A 24,089-nucleotide genomic window follows, 5' to 3' on the forward strand; every position below is an offset into this window, starting at 1 on the left:
CCTGGGGAAGAGGCTGGAGACGGGTGTCCCCGAGGCGCGGTGGCGGGGCCAGGGTGCTCTTCCGCCGGCAGGCGCAGGGGGTCCTGCGGGTTCAGGCCCCGCAGGCTGGGGAGGACACACTACGGAAACCCGGCTAGGAGCCAGGCTGCTTTAGTACTACTTACCCCACACCTCTTAGGGACAAAAGAAGCCAAATTTTGTTTTTGAGTGTTACAGGCACGCTTTAAAAAGTTAAAATTTGAAGTGCGGATAACCTGGAATTGTTTTCCCTGGAAGCACTCACGTGGATGAATGTGTGACAAGGAAGATGTCAAACACACATCACAGGGGCACTGGACAGCAAGGAAACCAGAGCCTGCTCGCCTCGGCCTGGGACCAAGCCAAAGGGCAGTGCGGGCGGGAACAGCGGGTGGAACATCACCTGCGCGTCAGGACACCAGCCACGGTCCTGGAGAGAGCTTTGCTCCAGGACCCTCCTGGCCAACCGAGGACACTGAGTTGTTTGCCAGATGACCAAAGTACACATAACCTGCCCGAGTGTGGCCCTGTGCTATGCAAGCTGCCCCTTTCTAGAGCAGGGACAGGGCAGGGGGCACGGCTTGGTTTAGACACGGACAGCCTGATGGAAGCCCCAGAGACCAGAGGCCCTCAGCCACGTCACAGTGCGGGACCTGGTCCAGCACACGTGGCTCCCGGGGGGCAGCCCTTGGAAAGCACCCCTCGGTTGCTGTGTTGTTGGGGCGCATCCCTGACTGGACCCCAGCTCCTGGCGGGAAAGGGGAAGTCTTGGCCGGGCACTGGGCCTTGGGCATCATCAGTGCTCACGGGGTTTGCACTCTAATGGTGCGTCCTTGCTCGCACAAATCAAGAGAAGGGAATTCAAAACGCACGTGCCTATTAATTTTTAGAACCGTGGTTAAAAAATGAACAGCAGCTCCCGTATAAAAAGAAGTTTATTTTAATTTCATAATCATCTAGAACTTGAACAAGGTGAGACATTAAACGACACAGGCTTTGCAAGTACCAACCACACGGGAGGCCGAGAGGCTCGGACCTGGGGCAGGTGACGCCCGGTCATTTGCCCGCTGGCCATTGTGCTTTGAAACGTTTTTCCCATCGGAAGCTTTGACTGCGGGTTTCAGAAGACGGTGCAGATCTCCTGGGACCGGGGGGTTCTTTGTATAAGAAGTGCTGGCCTGTGAGCTTCCCAACACCTTTGGGGTGGTTTAGCGGTTCTCGGGGAGGGCACGATCGCTGCCTTCCTTAGGCTTGCGCTGCAGCTACGGCTGGGCGTGATCACTAGCAAGCAGCCAGGAAGCACCAGGCAGGCTCCGAGCGTCTTCAAAGCTGGCGCTGGTGCTGGCAACTGAGGGCTTGCTAATCTAAGACTTGCACTGGAGACCACGGGAAACTGCAGTTAAGAACGCCCTACAAAACCGAACGACTGTGTCTTCCAAAAATATTTTTTACAGCACTTTAAATAATTTACAAAAAGCTACAAAAAAATCATATTTACCAGGACACACCCGTTAAATAAAAGCGTCGTTCCGCGTGAAAATACACATGTACAGGTGGGCCCGGCCCCCGCCAAGCGCCGCACCAGCCACTCACGCAGCTACCCACAGACGGCTTTCTGTGCGTGCTGGGCTCACAGCTGGAGGACCCTGCCTGTGACGACCCGGCCGCCGCCCTCCTCCACGGAAGTGTCGCTGAACTCGCTGGCGTCGCTGCCCAGGGCCTCCGGGTCCTCCTCGCCTGGGTCTAGGCCCCTGCGCCCATGCTGCGGGTCTAACGGGTTCTCTGCCGCACCTGAGGTCCTCCTGTCGGGGAAACCGAGCCCGGCCTGGGACTTCGTGTTTGCCCAGCGTCCCCCTTCCTTCTTCATGAGCAAGTGTGAGCCTCCGAAGACGGGGCTGGAGCCTGTCGGGGTCCCTCGGAAAGTGGAGAAGGAGGGCCCCTGCAGGGGCAGGCTCAGTGGGGAGCTGAAGAGGCCTGCTTGCTTGCCCCCCCAAGAAACACTCTTCCCAAAATGGAACAGCTGGGTGGAGAGCAGCGGAGAAAAACCCGCAAAGGGCAGGTTCTTCTTGGGGTCCATGGCGAGGCTGGGCGAGCACCGGGCCTGCCCGTCCCCCCCTTTCTCTCTGTCGCTGCCGAGGCCCCCTTTCCACGCTGGGGACCTCCCTTCGGAGCTCAGCACCCACGTGCTTGGCAGCCTGCTCTGCTGGGCGAAGTCAGTCCAGGGGACCGCCAGGTCTGCCGGGGGCTGGCTGCCGAGCAGCGTGGGACCCGGTCCCTCTGCTCCTTGGCTCTGGGTCAGAACGCTGGGACTGCGGCAGCTGGCCCGGAAGGGCCCGGCGCTTTCTGCCTCGGCCGCAGCTTTGGCACAGCTTGGCAGCTGGCCAAAAGTCTTCTCTGCAGCGGCAGGCTCGAGCCCTCGCAGGCTCTGGTCTCTGTTGCTGTAAATGTTTTTCTTGCTTGCAGGTGGCCCCCTGGCAGGTGCGCTCCCACTGGCGCTCCTGAGTGGTGCTGGTTCGCACTTTGCCAAAGCGGCGGGGACGCCCCCGCCTTGGCCGAAGATGCTGGCTGCGCCCTGCACCCCGGCTCTCTCTGCGCCCCTCAGCCCTTCGCCCGCCGGCTGGGGGGCTGCCCGGCGCCTCTGGCTCCGCGTGCAGACACCGGGCTGGGCGCCCGGGGCCGGCTCTTTTCTGCACGGCATCTCCGGCTTGGCGAGGGCCCCGGCCCCGAGAGTGGCGAGGCCACCCCCTTGGGTTTCCACGCTGTTCATGGACTCCTTGGCCTTTTCGGCCAAGAACTTCCTGATCTCCAGCTCGATGCTGTCGTCACTGTCCACTGAACTGTCATCGGACAGTGAAATGGGGCTGGCGGCCGGACTCTGGCTTCCACGGACTTCCACGTCAGGGGAGAACCAGTTGCCTTCGGCAGCTCTCTTCCTTAACTGGAAAGCCAGGGACACCTCCTCGCTCCCGGCGCCCTCGGGCCGCTCTGTCTCGACTCCGCCGGTGAAGGCGAAGACGTTCACAGGCCTCCACGCCGCGTTCTCCCTGCCGTCTTTTTTGGATTTCGAGAGGCAGCTTTTCAACAACTGTGGGCTTTTATCTTTCCAGTCTTTCTGGAGGCCACCTAGCTTATCTAAAAACTGTGTCTCGGTGGTGCTGAACCTCACCCGCTTCTTGCACCCGGCTTTGGGGTCCTTACACCTCTTCTTGAGCTTCCGCTTGGAGCTCAGCAGGTCCTTGATGGCGGTGTCAAGATCTTCGTCGCTGTCCAATGAGCTGCTCTTGTCGTCCGAACTCTCCTTCTCATCCACGGCCCTCGCCTCGTCCACCCTGCCGTGGCCCTGCGACACACCGCCCCTGGCGTCCGTGGCCGCGTGCTCGTCACCGAGCCTGCCCGTCTTGGCGGGGAGAGCCTGGCCCCTGGCCCTGCCCTCCCTGCCCAGGCCCTCGCCGGCCCTTCCCTGGCCCGGCAAGTCCCATCCCCCCTGGCCGGGCAGCGCTTTCCCCGGATGGTGGTCGGCATGCTGGCCGCTCTCTCGCGCCCCCTCTTTGGTTTTCTTCGGCGTTGACGGTTTTACAGTGTTGCCGCCCCTGCGCTTCCTTCTGCAGCTCAGCGACGCATCCGGGGTTTTGGAGAGAGATGCCTTGGGGCCACTGGCCTGGTGGCTGGGTCCTGGCGGTGCCAGGGGGTTCTCTGTGGACGGCGGGTGGCTCTCAGTGCTGGATGGCAAAGCCCCCCCTGACTGCGCCTTCAGGGCCAGGAACGTCCGGATTTCCTGCTCAATGCTGTCGTCGCTGTCCACCGAGCTGCTGTCGCCGTCGGAGCGGGAAGGCAGCTTTGGGGCGTAGGAGAGCGAGCCCGCGGGTGGGGGCCTGTCGCCGCCGGGCACGGGGTCCGGCAGGATGGTTTTGGAAATGTCCAGGATGGCCTCCGCGCACATCAGCTCGGCCGAGGTGTCTGCCCGGCACGAGGACCGCTCCGTGCACTCGCTCCTGGCAGCCGTGCCGGTGGGGGGGCGCGGGCGCCGTGGCTTCCTTCTGTGGCTTGGGGGCGTGGTCGGTGTCGAGGCCGCCCGGGTCGGCGCCTGCAGCCCTGGGGAGCACCTGCCTCTTCCTGCTCGGTGCTTTCCGTGGAGGTTCAGGCAAGGCACTTTTTGTGGGGTTGCTTGTGCTGTGGGGCGTGGGCCCCCGGTCCTCTCGGGCTCTCGGGGGCAGCTCCCCACCCGCCTCCTTCCTCGTCTTCTCCAGCTGGTACAGCTGGATGGCCTCCTCGATGCCGTCATCGCTGCTGGAGTCGGACGCCTCGGGCGCCGCAGCCGCGCCCCGGGCCCGTGTGGCCCTCCACCCACTGCCCCTCCTGAGGCCGCCTTTGTTCGGAGCTGCGTCCAGGGCACCGCAGGCGGCGGGGGGCTCGAGGGCTGCCGGCTTGGTGTGGCCGGAGCTCTCCGGCTCAGCAGCCACCTTGGACCTGGGGCCTCTGGGCTGCGCGCTGGTCTTGGCGACCCTGGGTGGTTTTCGGAAGACAAACTCCTTGCCCGCTCCGGGCGGATCCTGGCGCTGGGCCCTGGCGCTGGGCTCTTTGCTGGGTCTGCAGGCTGATTTTGCAGGCATTTCGCCCGGGTCTGGGGTTTTCCCCACGGACACGTCGCATTTTTGGGCCTCATGCTGCTTTTTCTCATTGAGAAACTGCTCTATCTCCGCCCGAATGCTCTGTTCGAAGGAGTCCTCGCTGCTCACGCTCGCAGGGGAGGCGGAGCCATGGTGGCTGGCTCCCGCTTGGCCGCGGGGGGCCCCTCCCGAGACCGCAGGGTTTGTGGCGGGCGTGGCGCTGCCGTAAGGGGGCTCTGGTCTGCACCTGCTGCCCGCCTCTGCGGCCCCCGGGGGCTGGGCCCCTCCAGGCGGGGGCTGCGCGGTGCTGCCACTCTTGGCCTTCAGGTACTCCTGGATGGCTTCCTCGATGTCCCGGTCCACGGAATCGTCGCTGTCCGAGTCCAGCACCAAGGGGCCGAAGTCGGTGGCTTCCTCCTCCTCCGTGGGGTCAAGGTCGGCGGTGAACATGCAGGCGGCGAAGGTGGGCCGCTCGCTGAGTGTGGGGGGGTGGGTGGCGAGCCTGGCCTCCCGGCACCTCTCACCCTTTTGGCTTCTCTGCGCGGCGCACCCATCGCTCATGCCCCAGGCAGCCTCGTCGCCCCGCAGCGTGCTGAGGATCATCTGAACCTTGGCGCTCACCGCCGCGCTCGCCGCACCCTCGCCCGACTCCGAGAGGCACCCGGGAAGCCTAAAGCTTCCCGACGGGCCAAAGGGCTCCCATTTCGACTGCAGAGCAACCACAGGAGGGGTGTTCATGAGAAACATTCTAGCGGACGGGGATGGGCGTGCGGAGAAGCGATTCCTACAGCTCGGCCCGTTTCACGTCCTGGGAGCAAAGGAAAGCAGGCTGGGGTGAGTGTCAGAGTAACCGGCCATGTCTGCTCGCATCACACGTGGCCACGAGCCCAGGACTAGCACCCAGTGTCCAGGTGGGTGCCCTGGAGCCAGCTGCTCGTGCTTCCTGGGCCCCAGTTTCCTCCACTGTCAGATGAGCGATATCCCCAGCCCAGGGGTGATTCAATAAGAAGATGCTTCCAAACCGCCAAGCACTGTGCCCATGCGACATGTGCATACAGGCGTCACGTCCCTGCACCGTCCTTTCTTTCTTAGGACTTTCATTTTCTCTGGAAAAGGAGAACGGAGGCTTTATTTACCTCAAAAGGTTGTCAAGAGGTGCCAGTGATATAAAACCTGCAAAGCTGCTTTGAAAACAGTGACTACTATGAGCCCAGCGTTTGTGAGGCTTCCCGAGGAGATTCATCCTTGACACGGCCAACACGTTCCTGGAATAGAAAGTGATACGATGTGAGCAACTCGAGTATCATTTTCCCAAACATCTTAAAGAGTCAATCTTATGAAAGCCTTTTTATTTTAAAATGTCTAGCATATCTTTGCCAGATGGTCTCATGGGGCCTTGTCACTGTTTAACTAAATGGCACAGGTGTTGCCCCAAGCACAGCCACGCCCCCTTTTTCATCCTGTGCAGGTCTCACCGTAGTTTCTACGTTCCAGACCCAAAGTGGCTGCCCTGCACGACCGCTGGGGGGTCTTGGATACATTTGGAAGACCTGCTTGCAGATATGGCCGGTCCACTAACAGCCCAGGGACCACTATTGCAGAAAGGAATACAACGTAAGCTGCAAATACTGCAGGCTACTAGGAAAACACAAGAGGCACCGTACAACTGTTAATTCATAACGAAAACTTCTCTGAAAAGCAACATTACCACCCATGAGAGCAAGGCCCTCCAAATTCACGAAGAGACTGTTGTAGCACTATGGCCACGGGTAAGTTGAATTCCACCCAAGAACTGCACCAGGCAAGGCTGTCACCCCTCAGAACCTCAGCAGGTGGGCTGGAACTGCTCTATATACTTACTTTGCTTTTACTTTGGATTCTTTCCCACCAGGAGCTTCTTGATTTAACCAGAAGTCCCCCCCCCCCCCCCCCCCCCCCGCCAACGAGTACATAATCTGGTGCTTACAAACCGCAAGATATCTCTAAGAAAGCATGGTTGGTCAGCTAGACTCAAGACAGGCTTTTACAGTGGAACCAAGGACTGAGCCAGAGGGCACGACATTTGTAGTCCCTTGCTGTCACAGACACGTACTCATAAAGCAAAACTGAAATGTGAGAATTTGTGGCAGTTCCGAGCCCGGGTTTGGTGGGATCACACAGCTACTGATGCTCGCAAGGCATTTCGGGAGTTAGGCCTTCATGCTGTACTGACGCTCCTTTGCCCAAGGTTATACAGAGATTTTTAAGATTTTTAACTGCCAGAATTAAAGACAATCAGACATCTAACTCAGAGGCTGAAGCTATAGTTAAACTTTTTTGGAAAGAAATCTCACTTCTTGAAGGGCTCAAAATTAAACTTTGACAGATCTTCTTGTGAGACCAAATTCACTGAATCCCAACGAATTCACCACCGTTCTGGACAACAGCTCTGACACTGCGGTGAGGGGGTGGGGAGATATGTGAAGCTCTCTGCCAGTTCTCAAATTCTGGCATCCTACCGCAGCCTGCAATGCCTCTCCCCCCCCCCCCGACCCCGCCCCGAAGTCATCTTCCTGGGAGATTCCCCCAGACACCGGGGAGGGGACGCACAATGGGGCGGGGACAGTCACTGGCCACCCCTGCCTCAGCAGAACGACAGAAACTACCAAACACATTCCCGGGAGCCTGGAGAGCCAAGCGTCCAAGAGCAGACCGCTAACCTCTCAGCGCTATGAGGTAGAGAGTGGACCCCAGGGCAGGCCGGAAGGGACTCGGTGGTGGTCACACGCGGCAGGGGAGCTGAGGGAGGGGCTCTTCTGCAGGAAAAACCCTCGCATCCACTAACTGCTTACCGTACTTTTAAAAGTTTGCAGGCAGAGCTGGGACTTGTAGTGAAGCGTGTTCTGAACTGTTAAGTTACCCAGTTTAGGAACGAGGTTAGAAAATCAGAGACACAAGCAGCTGGGGTAGGTGCATCCCTCTGAAAAACTCCTAAACTGTGAGAGTAGTGTGAGGCGAACCGGGCGGCTCAGGCTTGGTCAGACCGAAGCCGTGCACCCCGAGAGCCCCTGGCCCTGGTCTCCTGCGTGGCTGTGGGGACACCCAGCAGCTGCACCCCAAAGCCACCTGGTGCCAGCTTGGAGGAGGGTGCCCGCACATCTTCCCAGCCTAGAGAGATTCAAAACCAACCTTAAGCTTTATCAGCTTAACAATCTGGCTACTTGCACTGGAACGTCCCCCCAAACATTTCTCAGCTCACCAAAAAAGCACCTCAGCCAGAGGCCTAACCTCCCCGGAGGGGCTTTCTCCCAGGGCTAGTTGGGGTGAGGGTGGCATACAAAGGCGAGGAGGGCCGGGTCTCTGGGCCAGCCTGGAGTGGGCGCTTCCTGAAATTCAGCTCGTTGAGTCCTGGCAGCCGGGACTGGACGCAATAGCCCCCCACGCTCAGGGGCCCTGCGATTTCTTGGATTGTGGTCGTAGGGGCAAGGTGGGGTCCTCACGGCTGCCCAGACCCCCAGCCACAGTCTGCTCCGGGCCTGGGGGGCATCCCCTCTGGCACTCCCCCAGCCGGGGAGCGACAACCGGTCCTCCCTGGCCCAGGTGAGTGCCAGCATCGGCCGCCGAGGGGAGGCCGGACCTCCACGCGAGTCTCCGCCGCGGGCCGCCGCTGCTGGAAGCCGTGGCCCTGGGGTTCGCGGCGGGGGGCGCTCCGGGACCCTCCCGGAAACAGCGCCCGGCGCGCGGCACCCCTGCGGGAAGGTCAGGGCCTTCGCCCTTCTGCGGGGCGGCCCGGCCGGAAGCGCTGCCCCGCGGGCCCTCACCTGCGCCGCACCTGGCCCGGCCCCGCGGCCCCGCCGACTTTCCAGGAACGCGGAGCGCGCGCGGAGCGGGGGCGCGGGCGCGGCTGCGGCTGCGGGTGGGCGGGCGGCCGCGACCCCCGCGCGGGCCAGGCCCCCGGCGCCCCCGGCGCCCCCTTCCCCGCCGGCCGCGGCCTGCCCCGCGCGCCGCCCCCCGCGCCCGCCCCGCCGCCTCCCGCGGCCGCTCGCCCCGGCCCGGCCCCGGCGCCGCTCGGCCCGCCCCGCCCCGCGTCCCCGGGGAGGCGGCGGCCGCCTCGGGCGGGCGGCCGGGCGGGCCGGGCCGCGGGGAGGGCGCGGGGGTTCGCGGCGGCCGGGCCCCCGCCCCTCGGCCCCGGGCGCGCGGTGGGAGGCGCCGGGAGGGGCGGGGCCGGCGCGGGGGGCGGGGCGACCCCCCCAGCCGGCCCCCTCCCCGCTACCTACCGGGCGGCGGCGGCGGCGGCCGCGCTCCGGAAGCCGTGCCCGGTGGCTGGGCATCATGGGAATGGCACGGCCGAGTTCCGGGGGAGGCGCGCGGCCCGGCCGGACCCCCGCCCGGCGAGAGCGCGCCCACCTGCCGGCCGCCGGGGCCCCGAGCCTGCGGGGCCGCCCCCCTCCCCCCCCCCGCCCCGGGACGGGCGCCGCAGACGGCCCGGGGGCGGGGGCGACTTCTCCGGCGGGACCCTGCCGACCCTCCCCGCCCCCACGCCCCCAGGCCGAGCTCCGAGGGCGGGACCCTCCTCTCCTGGCCCCGGTCCGGTCCTCGGGGCCCGGCCCGGCGCAGGGAGGAAGGCCTGGAGGTCAGGGCCAGAGCTGTGAGGGGCTCAGGGCCTGGGAGGTGCCCTGATGGACGTCAGGAGCCCCCCAGGTCGCGGGGCGCTGGCTGGCGCCTAGCACCGTGCAGGGTCTCCCCTTCCCCATCCTGGCAGCTGGGAGAGGGGATGTGCCTGGTTTCAGGCTTGCACAGAGACCCCCGGGTGCAGCCGGGGCCTGCTGGACCCTAAGCTGGTGTGCCCCGCTGCTCACCTCCCGCGGGCCCTCCCGCTGCCTCTTGGCCTTGGTTTTAGGGATTTCGTCAAAGTGCAGGGACCCCTGTGCCCTGCTGCACATTGCTATCTCACTTGATCTTCACCTGAAATTTAGAGGTCAAATTGGAGCCTGAGAACACATAAGTAGCTTCCCAAGGTCATCTGCAGGGAAGCAGGGAAGCCTGGTCAAAGACCTGTTTCATAGATGCCTAGAATTTCAGGGCCTCCGGGGACCTGTGCACGCACCTCTTCAGGCACCCTAGAAATCGCCACTGAGCACCTGCTGCCTCGTGCAGGTCCCTGGGCCCAGCTCCCTGCTTTATGGGGGAACCCAGGGGGGACGGGCTCCTTGTCGCGCCTGCAGCCTGCTTCTAACCGGAAGGAAACAAATCCCAGCCACCCTGGCCCGCTTGCCTCCCTGTTGCTCACTGACTATGTGACTTCGGGAGCCTTTCCAGTTCCATTTTGTTGTTTTAAACAGTTCTCAGATACCACCCAGCTGCTGCTCAGGCTGCTGGGACCCCAGAGAAGAAGCTGGACTCCCTGCTCACCGGGAGGGCAAGCAAGACACAAACCCTGTCCCTGCTGGCCTGCTGGGCCCCCCGTCCACACGTGAGGGGTACATTTCCTGTCTGGAGAATGCCAAAGGTTCAATATGATCACAACCCAGAGCCTTTTTTTCCTGCAGTGGAATGTTGGGGCTGGCCAGATGAGTGTCAAGAAACATTATTTTAACACTTGAATTAATTTTTGAATATATTTTTCCCGTTGTAAGAACAATACCCATTCAATGCAGAAAGTTTTGGGGGAAATGGAGCTAATCAATAACCTGATCACCCGGATATACGGACCATTAATATTTTGTCATGCTTCTCCAATCGCCTTTAAGGTAATGCTGCAGTGACCGTCTTTCGATGATGTGCTTTTGGAGCGCATCTGAGTATTCCCTTAGGATCAATTCCTAGAAGAGAGACTGCCCGCCAAAGACTGTGATGCCTCTTGCCAAAATGCCCTCTAGAAATGCCAGATTAATTTGCTGTCCACCCACTGGGTGAGTGAAAATGCCCGTTTTCCTACACTCTTGCCAGCCCTGAATTGTGTCTTGCCATTTTGTCTTTGGCAATCCGATAGCAAAACCATCCTTTCATGACGTTAATTGTGATTTCTTTGACGGCTGGTGATGTTGAACATTTTTCACTATATTCTAGGCTGTTTGGGAAATTGTCTCTATGTGTCCTTTCTCTTACTGATTTTTAGGAGTGTCTTCTAGGAAGGATTTTAGCTCATCTCTACTCAAGTCCACTGAATTAATTTCCCCACTTGGTCATTTCTCTTTTAATTTTGGGTTTATGTCTTTCACTTGCTACACAGAAGCTTTACCTTTTTATGCAGTCAGATCTCTTGGATTTGCTGGCTTTCGGTTAAGACCTCGAATGGCTTTTATGTTTCAAGATGAGACAACCATTTCAGACACGGGAGGGCGGGATTTAAGGCTTTCTGTGAGAATCAGTCATTACCGGGATCCCAGGGGTAGTAAAGTTTCTCTAAAGGAGACCATTTTCTCCATGAGCTTTTTGAGGCCACCAACCGTCAGGTATTAATTTTTTTACCTGTGAGGTGGTCTTGCTCCTGTACCTTGTGAGGCCTTCGTCTGAGTAACAAGAAGCACCTCCTTTCGTCAGTTCTCCCATCGTGAGCGGTGCCGGCTTGGGCGGCGCTGGAGACCGCGTGTTCCCTCCGGTCGGGCTGTTGTCTGAGCCGGGTCAGGCGCCCCCAGTGTCGCCCCACGAGGTCACCTTCCCACTTTTCTCACTATAGTCTACAATGCCAGTGGGGAAGTGGGGGTGCCCCCGCCCCCTGGTCCTTCCACTCTGCCCAGGGCCGATGGTTCCACAGCAGCCATCAGTGGGGCTACTGTTTCCCGGCCAGCGGGGCCAGCGGTGGGGATAGGGACAGGAGCAGTGGGCTGGGTTTCCCCCTCTGGCCGTGCTCTGGACCTGCTTGCCCCTCTGTGAGGAGAGCAGAGAACATGCCAGACCTCCATGCGGTCGCCGCCTGTGTGGAGAAGAGCCCTCCAGGAGACTGCAGGGGCTAGAGCTGGTTCTAGTGAGAGAAGCCAGAGGTCCCTGGTGTGTATGTTTTCCTTTCAAGAGTTCATGACTTCAGGGAAACTCATATCAAAGAAGGCCCCGTTTCTGCCCCCGCAGGCCAGCAAGCGTGAGAAAGTTTGATAGCGTCTGAGAGAGGATGTGGGGGAGCCGGCTCCCAAGCTCCTCTTAGCGGTAGGATAAACTGGTACGCCGTTTGGGAGGACACTCTTGTGTGGTTCTTCAGTGTAAAATGCACATAACTTTTTGAGGCAGCGATCCCATTTTTAGGACGCTCTTCTGGCGTTGTTCTCACATGGATGTGCAGATGTTGCATTAATTTTCTGGGGCTGCTGCAACAAAGCCCCACAAGCCAGGTGGCTGATGGCGACAGCAATTGATTGCCTCCCAGTTCTGGAGGCCAGAAGTCCGAGATGAAGTTGGGGGCAGGGTTGGTTCCTTCTGCAGGCTCTGAGGGAGAACTGGCCTGTGAGCCTCTCCTGGCTTCTCGGGTTGCCGCTGTCCCTGGCATTCCCATCTCTTTCTCCATCTTTGCATGGTGTCCTCTGCTGTCTTTGTGTCCAAGTGTCCTCTTCTTATGAGGGCATCAGTCCTTGGATTGGGGTTTGCCCTAATCCAGCATGACCTCACCTTAGCTTGATGATATCAGCAATGACTTGATTCCCAAATAAAGTTACATTTGCAGGTGTAGGGTTTCAGACTTCAATGTCTCTTTTTTGGGAGACACAATTAAAGCCACAACAGTCTGCCCTCTGCCATCCCCTCCTCCAAAGGCAAAAAAAAAATTCATGTCCTTTCCATATCCAAAATACAGTCACGCCATGCCCACATTCCCAAGAGTCTTAGCCCATTCCAGCATCAACTCTAAACCGAAAATCTCATCTAAATATAATCAACTCAAAAAGTCCCAAATCTCATCTCCTAAATCGTCTAAATCAGATATAGGTGAGATTCTGAGTAAGATTCTCTCTGGGACAAAAGTCCCCTCCATCTGTCAACCTGTGAAACCTAGAAAACAAATCATCTGCTTTCATAATACATGGCGAGAAAGTCATAGGCTAAACATTCCTGCTGTGGGATGATCTATTTCCTGTGCCAGCCTGGCTAGGTGAGGGCATCCAGGTGTTCAGTCAAGCAAGAACTGGCCCGATGGTTCCTGTGAGGGTATTTAGTGGATTTAAATCATTAGTCAGTTGATTACACCTATGGCTGTCCATAGTCAACAAAGGAGATGGCCTTCAGCAGGGAGCGGCGCCTCCTCCTCCAGGCCGTTGAAAGCCTTAAAGCCAGGACTGATGATTTCAGTGGTCAGAAAGAGGAATGTCTATCTCTACTGCAGCCATCTTCTCCTGGGGAACACAACATCACCTTCACCCCAGTTGCCAATTCCCACGCTCATGTGAGCCAGTTCCTATAATAACTCTCTTCAGACCATAATTCCATCCGTCCCGTTGGTTCTGTTTCTCTGGAGAACCTTCGCTACTAATACTCCAAAAGGGAGAAATTGGAAGGGAAAAAAAGGTTCACGGGGCTTAAGCAAGTCTGAAATCCAGCAGGGCAAATCCTGCCAGATTTCCAGGCCTGAGAATGAGCCACTGTGGCTTTCTCCTCTGTCCTCTGGGCTTGTGGCTCCACCCTCTCTGGACTCTTCCTTAATTTCTTCCCAGCTCCATCTGTTTTAGTTTTCCTTGCTGCCAAAGCAAATTCCATGCAACAGGATGGCTTAAACAGCAGGGGTTTATTGGCTCACGATTTTGAGGCTAGGGGAGGCCACATCAAGGCATCATCAAGGCGATGCTTCTTCCCCAAGACTTGTGTTCTGGAGCTGGCTGCCAGCAACCCTTGGTCCTTGGCTCCTCCGTCACATGGCAAGGCACATGGCAGCTTCTTCCAGCTTCCCCTTTCTCTTCCAGTTTCCTTGACTTTCAGCTTCTGGCAACTCCCTCCGGCTTTTTCTTTCCTACAAGACCTTCAGTTATAGGTTTAAGACCCATCATGACTCAAGGGTGCCACACCTTGACTGAAGTAACCTCATTTAAAGGTCTCGGTTACATATGGGTCCACACCGCAGGAATGGCCCGGTTCTAAGAACATGTTTTCCTGGGGTACTTGGCTCCAAACCACCACACTGCCCCTTTCAGTTGGGCTGGAATAAAATTCTCAAAAACCTTGTTGGTCTTCTGTGAATGTCAAGGGAATCCTCATCTTAGACACAGGGATTTCACAGATCCTCCCTTGATGACTCCATCTTTGTTCCTGGGTTCAGCTGTAATGGTTGATTGGATCCATGAGCCACATGCCTTATCTCTTTAGTGGACAACCACCTAGCCACATCCTGTTTCCAGACCACACACTTGAGAGAGGCTGAGAATTTCTAAATTATCAAGTGCTAGTTCTTTTTTGCTTAGCAGTTCCTTCCTCAATTTACCTCTTTCTTCTTTTATTTTACTATAAGCAGCAAAGAGAAACCAGACTGCACCTTCCATGCTTTGCTTGGAAATTTCCTTAGCTAAAATATCCATGTTCGTAAGTTCAACTTCCCACCCAACAGTAGAACACAATTCAGCCAAGTTTCTGCCACCTTATAACCAGGATCGCTTTTCCCCCAGTGTCCAACGGCATACTCACCATTTTTTCCTATGCCCAGGGAGCACCTGGAAGGTTCATGTCTACCAGCATTCTGTCCCTGCTTACATGTGGTTGTTCTAAGCTGAGAGAAGCTTTCTCCACCATGCTCCTCATTTGCATCTGAGCCCTCACCAGAAGCACCTGAACGTGGATGTTTCTGCCAACAGTCTCTTCAAGGCAATCTCGGCTTTTGGTCAAACAGCTCACAATTCTTCCACCTCTACCTGTAACCCAATTCCAAAGCTGTTTCCACATTTTTAGGTATTTGTCACAGCAGTACTCCACTTGCCAGTACTGTATCACCAGAGTTCTCCAGAGAAACGGAACCAATAGAATATGATTTGTGCACGCACACACACGTTTATGTCTATATATATGTAATGTGTATATATGTGTGATCTGCATACATATAAAAAGACATTTATTTTAAGGACTTGGCTCATGCAATTGTGGGGCTTGGAAAGGCAGACAGGCTGGAAACCGGAAACTCAAACAGAAGTTGACACTGCAGTGTTGAGGCAAGATTTCTTCTTCTCTGGGAAATCTTAGTGTTTGCTCTTAAGGCCATTGCATTAGTTTCTCGGCTGCTAAAACAAATACCATACAGTGGGTTGGCTTAAATGGAAATTTATTGGCTAGGAGAAGTCCAAATTTGAGGCATCAGCAAGGCAATCCTTTCTCCCAAAAATTGTGCTGCTCTGGAGCCAGCTGCAGGCAACCCCTGGTCCTTGGCTTTTCCATCACGTGGTGATACAAATGGAGATGTCTTCTCCTTTCTCCTCCAGGCTCCACTGACCTCCAGGGTTCTTGCTCTTCTTGTGGCTTCTCTTTCAATGTCCAATATCTGTTGCTTAGAAGGACTTTGGCTGCACTGGATTAAGCCCAGTCTCACTCAGTGTGGGCGCCCTGAACTACTAAATCTTCCAAGGTCCTAGTTACAAATGGGTTTTTACCCATGGGATCAGGGGTTGGGACCTGAACGTGTGCCATTTGTGGGGGACATGATTCAATTGCCAACAGCCAAATCGATCACATGAAGCCTGCCTTTATCAAAGGAAATCTCCTTTACTTAGAGTCAACTGATTGTAGATGTTAGTCACATCTACAAAATAGCACCAGCAACACCTAGATCTGTGTTTGATTAAGTAACTGGGTCCTATAGCCTAGCCAGGTTGACACATCAAGCTAACCATTACAGACATATATCTACAAAGACTTTTTTTTGATTAGCAAAGTAAAAATGCCTACATGATTATTAATGTGTGTGTGGGCGAGATAAACAAATGTGGAAAAAGGTCCAAGGAATGTAAGACGTGAAAAAAGTAAGGCACTCAACAGTGTAAAGCCCTATCAGAGTGCTTTCATGAAGTGGATGGGGCAAAGGCAGAATGGCCTACCGGCTGGTGGGAAAGATGTAAAAACACATGCTTTCTTCTGCCTGGATGTACAAGCAACCATTAGCAGTGCAGTTGCCTCTGGGGGGCTGAGATTGGGGTTGAACAAGGGTGGGAGGGGACATTTGATTGTTAATGTTATCTATCATGCTTGATTTTTTGTATTAGTCAGTCAAAGGGGTGATGTAAAATGCCAGAAACTGGTTGGTTTTTATAAAGGGTATTTATTTGGGGTAGGAGCTTACATGTACCAGGCCATAAAGCATAATTTACTTCCCTCCCCAAAGTCTGTTTTCACGTGTTGGAGCAAGATGACTGCCGACGTCTGCGAGGGTTCAGGCTTTTCCTGGGTTCCTCTCTTCCAGGGTCTTGCTTCTCTCTTGGTTTAGGGTTTCTCTCTTCCTGGGGCTTGCTTCTGTTTCCTCTGTGAGCTTACTTCCTGGGCTTAAGGCTTCAGCATCAAACACCTAACATTAAAAACCCTCCAACTTTGTCTTTTGCTGTGTCTTGCACCCACCCTACTGGCACAAGAGGTTTACCTGATTAAGTATTTACTTAAGTAATTACTGAATCAGGTAAACATCTGAATCCAATATAATCTAATATGGCCAGAGGAAAAGATCAGTTTACAAACAAAATCCGTTATTTCTTTGTGGAATTCATCAATAATATCAAACTGCTACACCTTTATATGTATATATAATAACTTATATAAAATATTTAAGTGGGAAATCCATATTGCTTCATGTGCGCAAATGCAGACATTTACACAGAGCCATGTGGGTGAGAGACTTGCCGGGCACTGGGGAGCAAGCACCCTGCATCCGTGGGTGGTGAGAAGGCAGGCAGGGACAGCAGGAAGGAGACGTGGCCAGTTCTCACCAGGGTCTAAGGAACTTCTCTATCAGCTCGATTCAGTCTCTGGAAATTCTATTTCTGTAAAACAATTTTAAAAATCTTTTACCTCAGAAAATATTTTAATGACTTTATTCAGTTTTATTTCTCAAATATTATCTCTCAAGTCTTATCATTTTCCTGGCATAACTTATACCCAAATTGTTCCTCATGATTTTAGGGGACAACTTGACTGTAAGATGATCTCTTGAGACGATAGCGTTTTGAGCTAACCCAGAAAGTAGGCCATCTGAGACGAAATTATTCAGGAGGGCCGAGTGTGCCTCACCGACCAGAAATGAGGGCAAGTTGCCTCAGATTTATTCCAGAAAGAGCAAGGCATTTTTGGTTTAAGAGCTAAGAAAAGTGATTTACTCTCTCTGATTCTTTGTTGAAAATATGTCGGGGGAAGGCCCTTCATTCTTATCTGACAATTTTGTGAAATTTGGTCTCTCACCTCACAGGAGGATCTGGCGGCAGCTAGGTGTGAGGAAACACAGACTACTCCAAGAAGGACCCGGGCTGGCCTTCAAAGGCAGGAAAAATGTACAAAGAATGGGCAAACCTGACAAAGGGCAGCAGAAACCAGACACGGTAGGCCTAGGTGACCTGGGCATAAGCCTCAGGTCAGGTTCCCGGGACACGACCCTGGGAAGGGGGTTAGAAGGAGCCCTTGGAAGGCGGGTCTGAGGCAGATGGGGGTGTTCTGCTGAGAAATGGTACGCACCAGGGGTCTCAGCTGACCCTCGGGGGCTCTGCAGCTGTGATGGCCCCTCAGAGTTGTTCCAGCCGAGGGACGGGGCTGGGCCTCTGACCCGCCGTGGGGAGCCCGTGGCATGTGGGCTGCTTTCGGAGTCTCCCGAGTTTCCAGAGATGCCTGCGGAGGGCTGGGGGAGCCGCGGCCCCCGCACTCCTGGCAGCTGGGGTCGAGTTCTGAAGGCCGACCTGGGGATCCGCCCCTATGCCCACCACCAGTCATTGCTCGGATTCAACCTTTCTAGAGTCTTCTTTTTTTGAAGCAACTCCTTGCATGTTTTATTTTAGAAGCTCTGCCAGAAGCTCTCTCTTTCCATATTTTGGGTTAACTTGTACATCTTCCTCAGAAATTTCATCCAAACTATGTTCAATGGAAGAGACGGTTGAAAATGTGTTAGGAATGAAAAGATTATAAGACTAAGTATAAAAATCCAAAATAGCATTTAAAATAATCAGGATGTACATGGTGGCAAACTGTGACGAAGGAAACAAATCCCGACAACACTCATCAGGAGGAAATTTCCATGCTCTTGTGGAAAGAATGTGGGGTAGGGTACAAATGAGAAAGTTCACACTTTTCTTGAGCCTGAAAAATGTTCCCAAACTCTATGGAAATTATTTTATTTCAGTAGTTCTTGGACAGAAAGAAGAGGGAATCTGCTGCACATTCTCTGAGTTTTGGAAAAGCAATATAGAATAATTTTTTATTTTTGTTATAAAAATCTATTTATTGTATCCTGAATCATTTCTTCCCTTTTTGAGATATGGTATGATAAAGCATACCATCAAAGCTTAATGAAAGTTTGCAGTTTCCTTGTATGGCAATGAATTTGGTGCCATTGGCAAAAAATAGGGCCATGTAGAGGGACTGGTGGGAGAAAGCTTTGCTGAAGGCACCATGTGAGACCAAAAGGGGTTGAACAGTGGCCATTGGAAAGAGACATGAATGTGCCCTAAGTTCCTTGGAACCCCAGATGGTCCTGCCTGACTTCAAACTAAGCCAACCTTTAAACATATTCCCAAAACAATATTTTTATGTCTTGTCTTGGAAATATTTCCCTCTGATATGTGCCTAGGGAAATGGTATACCTTCTTTTCTCTCAGACTATGTCTTGAACCTGTAGACATGAGAAGAGACAACGGGCATCTTACTAATGAGAGCCCTCCCTCAACAAGCTTGTCTGGTGAGTCATTGTTTCCATCTGGGCTGGTTGTCTTCTACACCTGTCTGCTGGGAGGTATGATCTTGGGACCTCTCTGTCCTACCTTTTACCCTTCTGGGGGTTCTCCCCTCACCCGTGTTGGACTCCTGTTTCTTGCATAGGATGTCTTCCTCTTTCTTGATTTACTCTCTCATTTTGTTGGAGTGTATCCTTCAGTAGCTTCCTGAGAAAGACTGATTGAGAAATAAAGTGTCTTGAGGTCTTGAGTGCCTGGAAATGGAGCACACATGGCTGATAATTTAGCTGGGTATGGAATTGTGTGGTTGGAAATAATTTCCCTCCAGAATTTTGGAAACCCTTCCCTGGTAGCTTTATGCTTCTAGTGTTGCCCTGAAGGAGTCCAAAACTATTCTGATCTTCTGCTCATGATCAAAGACTTCTTATCAGGTTTTGAATTTTTGAATGATTAAAGAAGTGATGGGGCTTGTCAGGCTTTGAGATTAGCTCTAAGTGATCTTTCTGGATTGTTTGTTGGGGGAAACCCCATCCCAAATCTTTCCTCTCTTCTGGTCAGATTCCCTGGAGAAGAGTCTCCAGTCTCCTGGCAGGAGGACAATGATCTAGCTGTTGGCATTCCGGGAGTGGGGCTTGGAGGAGGACATGGAGGCACCTTAGTGTACCTGAGTTTGCAATTCTTTTGCTTTTGAAAGGTACCAACACTGCCAGTCTTTCCATTGTACTTTCTTTGGAGGATGAACCTCCAGACTTTCAGCTGAGGTAGGAGGATGGCAGTGGAAGAGGATCTGATCCTCAATCAGTTTCCACCCCTTCCTTCTTATTTTAGCACATCCTGTCCATTCCTCATCAGCCCTTCACTCCCGGTGCTGCCAGTTCCTGGGTGTTTGGAGGATTCTGTGGGTTAGATGGGGATGAGATTCGGCTTTCTGGGCCGTTTGCTGTCCAGTTTTAAATAATTTGTTACTATTTCCTTTTCTCCTATTCTCCCCATCTTTGGGAGTGTGTGTCTTTTTTAAGCTCTTTGCTGTAGTTGTAGTGAGTCCTCTGCAGGGAGCGAAATGAGGGTGGTGTTCCAGTGTCTGTCTAAACCCAGAATTCCTAACTTCATTCTCCTCATCGGACATATCACTGGGAGCAACTTAGGCATATTTTACTTCAGAAATGTATTTCCCAGCCATATGCCTGGAACACAGAAGCCCCCACTGTCCTCGCGTTTTTGATGCCTTTTCTCTGGAGATTTTTAAGAAGAGGAGAAAAAAAATCCATTAAACCCATAACTTTATAGCTTTGGTAAATAAAAGAGAGGATGCTCTTGATGAAGAAGATGATGTCGGAGATGATCGTCGCGGGCGAATGAAGGCCTGCGTCCTGTCTCGTTGGAGGCCGGGCTGCCTTAGGAGAGCCCCCCGGGCTCCAGGCGCAGGCTGCAGGGGAGCGTGGGAGAGCAAGCAGGCAGGGAAGGGGAGGCAGCTGCCCAGAGGGAAGGGCCGCTGGGACATTCGGACAAGGGATCCGGCCAGAGGAACCCAACTCCCTCTCTTAACGTCAAGATACTATTTTGTGGAATTAAAAGAAAACTTGAGTGCAGATTTGTCTTCTTTGGTGATAATAATTGTGTGCTGCAAAGGCAATAAAATAGAGAGAAAGAATCTTGTTATCTAAGGGCAGAGGGCCTTGGTGGCAAAAGATAAGGATGTTAGAAAAAGGAGGAGGAGAGAGGGGGCGGGTGGCCTCTGAGAAAGGGGGGCACCTCCCTTCTGGCAGCCAGAGCACCGTCCAGAGTCTGAAGGGCTGCATTGTCCAGGGGCGCCCAGGTGGCGTTGGGGAGGGGCTGCTTCTTGGCCCTTGGTCTGGCTCTCTCAGGAGAAGGGCTTTTCCTGAAGGAAAGGGCTGCCTCCCTTTCCCAGCTGTGGGCGCTTGAGCAGGCCTCTTCCCCGCCCTGGCTCAGAGTGCTGCCCGGCGCTGTGTGATACATGGGGACGTGCACAAAGCTGTAAAGGGTTCAGGAAAGGAGGCCACTGTGGGATGGGGCGGGAGCAGGGCAGAAAACGCCGAGTCGCTTGCTCTTCATCACCTCCCCGAGGGAGGGTGAGACTGAGGGTCTGGGTTTCTCAGCAGGGTGGGGGTGGGAGTTCAAGGGAGACCATAGGGGACAGCAGGTGACAACGCCAAAGGGTGGCTGACCAGACCACATATGTCTAGGAAGGAAGAAACCCAAGTCCTCCAATTCTCCCATAAGCGGAGTGGAATGTCCGGTGGTCAGTTCTGCCCATTGCTAACTTGCACTCCATCAGTTCCTTGTCAATGTTAGTACTCCTCACTGCTGGAGAAGGGAGTCACAACATGGGAGTGGGCGGAACTGGAATGATCCCTCGGCGTTGGACTGGAATTGGAGGTATTGGTGTGTTTCATGTTTTTTATTTTTTTAAATTTATTTTTTAATTAGAGAAGTTGCAGGTTTACAGAAAAATTATGCATAAATTACAGAGTTCCCATATACCGCCCTATTACTGACAACTTGCCTTAATGTGGCACGTTTGTTCCAACTGATGAAAGAACATTTTTATAATTGTACTATTAATGACAGTCCTTGGTTTACATTAGTGTTAACTGTGTTGTGTAATCCTATATTTTATTTAAATTTTTATTCTGGTAACATATATACAACCTAAAATTTCCCCTTTTAACCACATTCACGTATATAAACTGTGCTGTTAATTACACTCACAATATTGTGCTACCATCACCACCATTCTTTATCAAACATTCTCATTAACCCAAATAGAAGTTCTGTACAATTTAAGCATTAACTCTCCATTCCCTACCTCCACTCTGGCCCCTGGTAAACTCTATTTTAGTTTCTGACTCTGTGAGTTTACTTATTCTAATTACTTCAAATAGCGAGATCATATAATATTTGTTCTCCTGACTCAACACTATGTCTTCAGGGCTCATTCAAGTTGTCGCAAGTATTAGAACTTCATTCCTTTCAATGGCTGAATAATATTCCATTGTGTGGATAGACCATGTTTTATTTACCTGCTCATCGGTTGAGGGACACTTGGGTTGTTCTCATCTTTTGGCAATTGTGAATAATGCAGCTGTGAACATTGGTGTGCAAATATCTGAGTCCTTGCTTTCATTCTTTTTTGTTATATACCTAGAAGTGAGCTTGCCAGGTCATATGGTAATTCTACACTTTACTTTCTGAGAAACCTCCAAACGGTCTTCCATCATAGAAGCACTGTTTCACATTCCTACCAACAATGAATGGGTCTTCCTATTTCTCTGTATATTCCCCAACACTTGTAATTTTCCATTTTTTGAATAGTAGCCATCTGGTGTGAAACAGTATCCCATTGTGGTTTTGATTTGCATTTTTCTAAAAGCTAAGGACGTTGAGCATCTTTTCATGTGCTTTTTGACCATTTTTGGAGAAATACCTATTCAAGTGTTTTGCCCATTTTTAAATTGGATTATTAGTCTTTTGTTAGTTGTTCAGGGCAAGCCTGAAGGATTTCTTTACTTATTCTGGATATTAAGCCCTTATTGGATATGTGGTTTCCAAATATTTCCTCCTATTGTGTGGGTTGTTGTTTTGCTTTCATGACAAAGTCCTTTGAAGTACAAAAGTTTTTAATTTTGATGAGGTCCCATTTATCTATTTTTTCTTTTGTTTCTTGTGCTTTGGGTGTAAAGTCTAAGAAACCATTACTTAACACAATGTCCAGAATATGTGTCCTTATGTTTTCTTCTAGGTGTTTCATAGTTCAGGTTCTTGTATTTAATTCTTTGATCCATTTTGAGTTGATTTCTATATATGTAGGGGTCTACCTGCATTATTCTGCATATAGATATCCAGTTTTCCCAGCACCATTTGTTGAAGAAACTATTCTTTCCCAATTGACTGGGCTTCACTCCTTGTAAAAAAATCAGTTATCCATAAATGTAAGGGTCGATTTCTAAACTCTCAATTTGATTCCATTGGTCTGTCTGTCTCTTCTTGTGCCAATCCCATGCTGTTATGATTACTTTTGATTTGTACTAAGCTTTAAGATTGTGAAGTGTGTGTTCTCTAACTTCATTCTACTTTTTCCAGGTGGCTTTGGCTTTCTGGGGCCCCTTATCCTTCCATATAAGTTTGATGGTTGGCTTTTCCATTTCTGCAAAGAAGGCTGATAGAATTTTGAATGGCTGCATTGACTCTGTAAATCGTTTTCACTAGAATTAACATCTTAACAATATTTAGTCTTCAAATCCTTGAACATGAATGTCCTTCCATTTATATAGGTCTTCTTGGATTTCTTTTAGCAAAGTTTTGTAGTTTTCTGTGAACAGGTCCTTTACATCCTTGGTTAGAATTATTCCTAGATATTTGATCTTTTTGTTGCTCCTGTAAATGGATTTTTTCCTTGGTTTCTTCTTCAGATTATTCATTACTAGAGTACAGAAACACTATTGATTTTTGCATGTTGATCTTCTACCCTGCCACTTTGCTAAATTCATTTATTAGTTCCAGGAGCTTTTTGTGGATTTTTCAGGATTTTCTGTACATAGGATCTTGTCATCTACAAATAAGGAAAGTTTCACATCTTTCTTTACAATTTGGTTGCCTTTTATTTCTTTATCCTGCTAAATTGCTCTGGCAAGAATTTCCAGTACAATGTTGAATAACGGTGGTGACAGTGGGCATTCTTGCCTTATACCTGATCTTAGAGGGAAAGTTTTCAGCCACCATTGAATACGAGGACACTACTTTTTATCTATGTCCTTTATCATGTTGAGGGAGTTTCCTTCTATTCCTTGTTTTCTATTCCTTGTTTTTTAACAAGAAGGGATGCTGGATTTTGTCAAATGCCTTTTCTGCATAATTGAGATGGTCATGTATTTTTTCCTTTGTTCTGTTAATGTAGTGTATTACATTAATTGATTTTCATATGTTGAACCACCCTTGCATACCTGGGATAAATCCCACTTGATCATGGTGTATTATTCTTTTAATATGCTGTGGATTTAGTTTGCTAATATTTTGTTGGGGATTTTTGCATCTGTATTTGTAAGGGATATTGGTCTGTAGTTTTCTTGTGATTTGTATTTCTGGGTTTGATATGAACATGATGTCGGCCTCATAGAATGAGCTAGGGAGTATTCTTTCCTCTTGAATTTTTCAGAAGAGTTTGAACAAGATTGGTATTAATTTTTTTGGCATATTTGGCAAAATTCCCCTGCATTGCCATCTGGTCTTGGGCTTTTCTTTGTTGGGAGGTTTTTTGATTACCGATTCAGTCTCTTTACTCGTTATTGGTTTGTTGAGATCTTCTATTTCTTCTTGAGTGAATGAAGTAGTTTGTGTATTTCTAGGAATTTGTCAATTTCTTCTAGGTTATCTAATTTGTTGGTGTACGGTTGTTCATAGTATCGTCTTATAGTCCTTTTTATTTCTGTGGAGTTGGTAGTAATGTCCCATTTTCATTTCTGATTTTAGTTATTTGTTTTCCCTCTCTCTTTTTCTTTGTCAGTCTATTTAAAGGTTTGTCACACTTCTTAAATGCATTCACTTTTGTTACAAGTTAGTTAACACAAGATAATAACTATAATAACAGTAAATCTGCTTTGCTCAGCGGTTACACTCTACCCTTATTTTTGTTCATTCCTCAGTCTTG

At 51.9% G+C, this 24,089-nt stretch overlaps 1 protein-coding gene across 1 annotated transcript; it reads right to left on the bottom strand.

Annotated features, from left to right (window-relative positions):
- Nucleotides 1-935: 935 nt before the first annotated feature.
- On the bottom strand, nucleotides 936-8,510 carry PPP1R26 (protein phosphatase 1 regulatory subunit 26). The gene is given in 4 exon segments (XM_071217112.1): nucleotides 936-4,033; nucleotides 4,035-5,433; nucleotides 5,762-5,890; nucleotides 8,426-8,510. Coding segments are annotated over 2 exon segments (3,723 nt in total). The 5' UTR covers nucleotides 5,373-5,433; nucleotides 5,762-5,890; nucleotides 8,426-8,510; the 3' UTR covers nucleotides 936-1,648.
- Nucleotides 8,511-24,089: the final 15,579 nt, after the last annotated feature.

This window comes from Dasypus novemcinctus, chromosome 8, assembly GCF_030445035.2.
Source record: "Dasypus novemcinctus isolate mDasNov1 chromosome 8, mDasNov1.1.hap2, whole genome shotgun sequence".
In the NCBI taxonomy this organism is placed as follows: domain Eukaryota; kingdom Metazoa; phylum Chordata; class Mammalia; order Cingulata; family Dasypodidae; genus Dasypus; species Dasypus novemcinctus.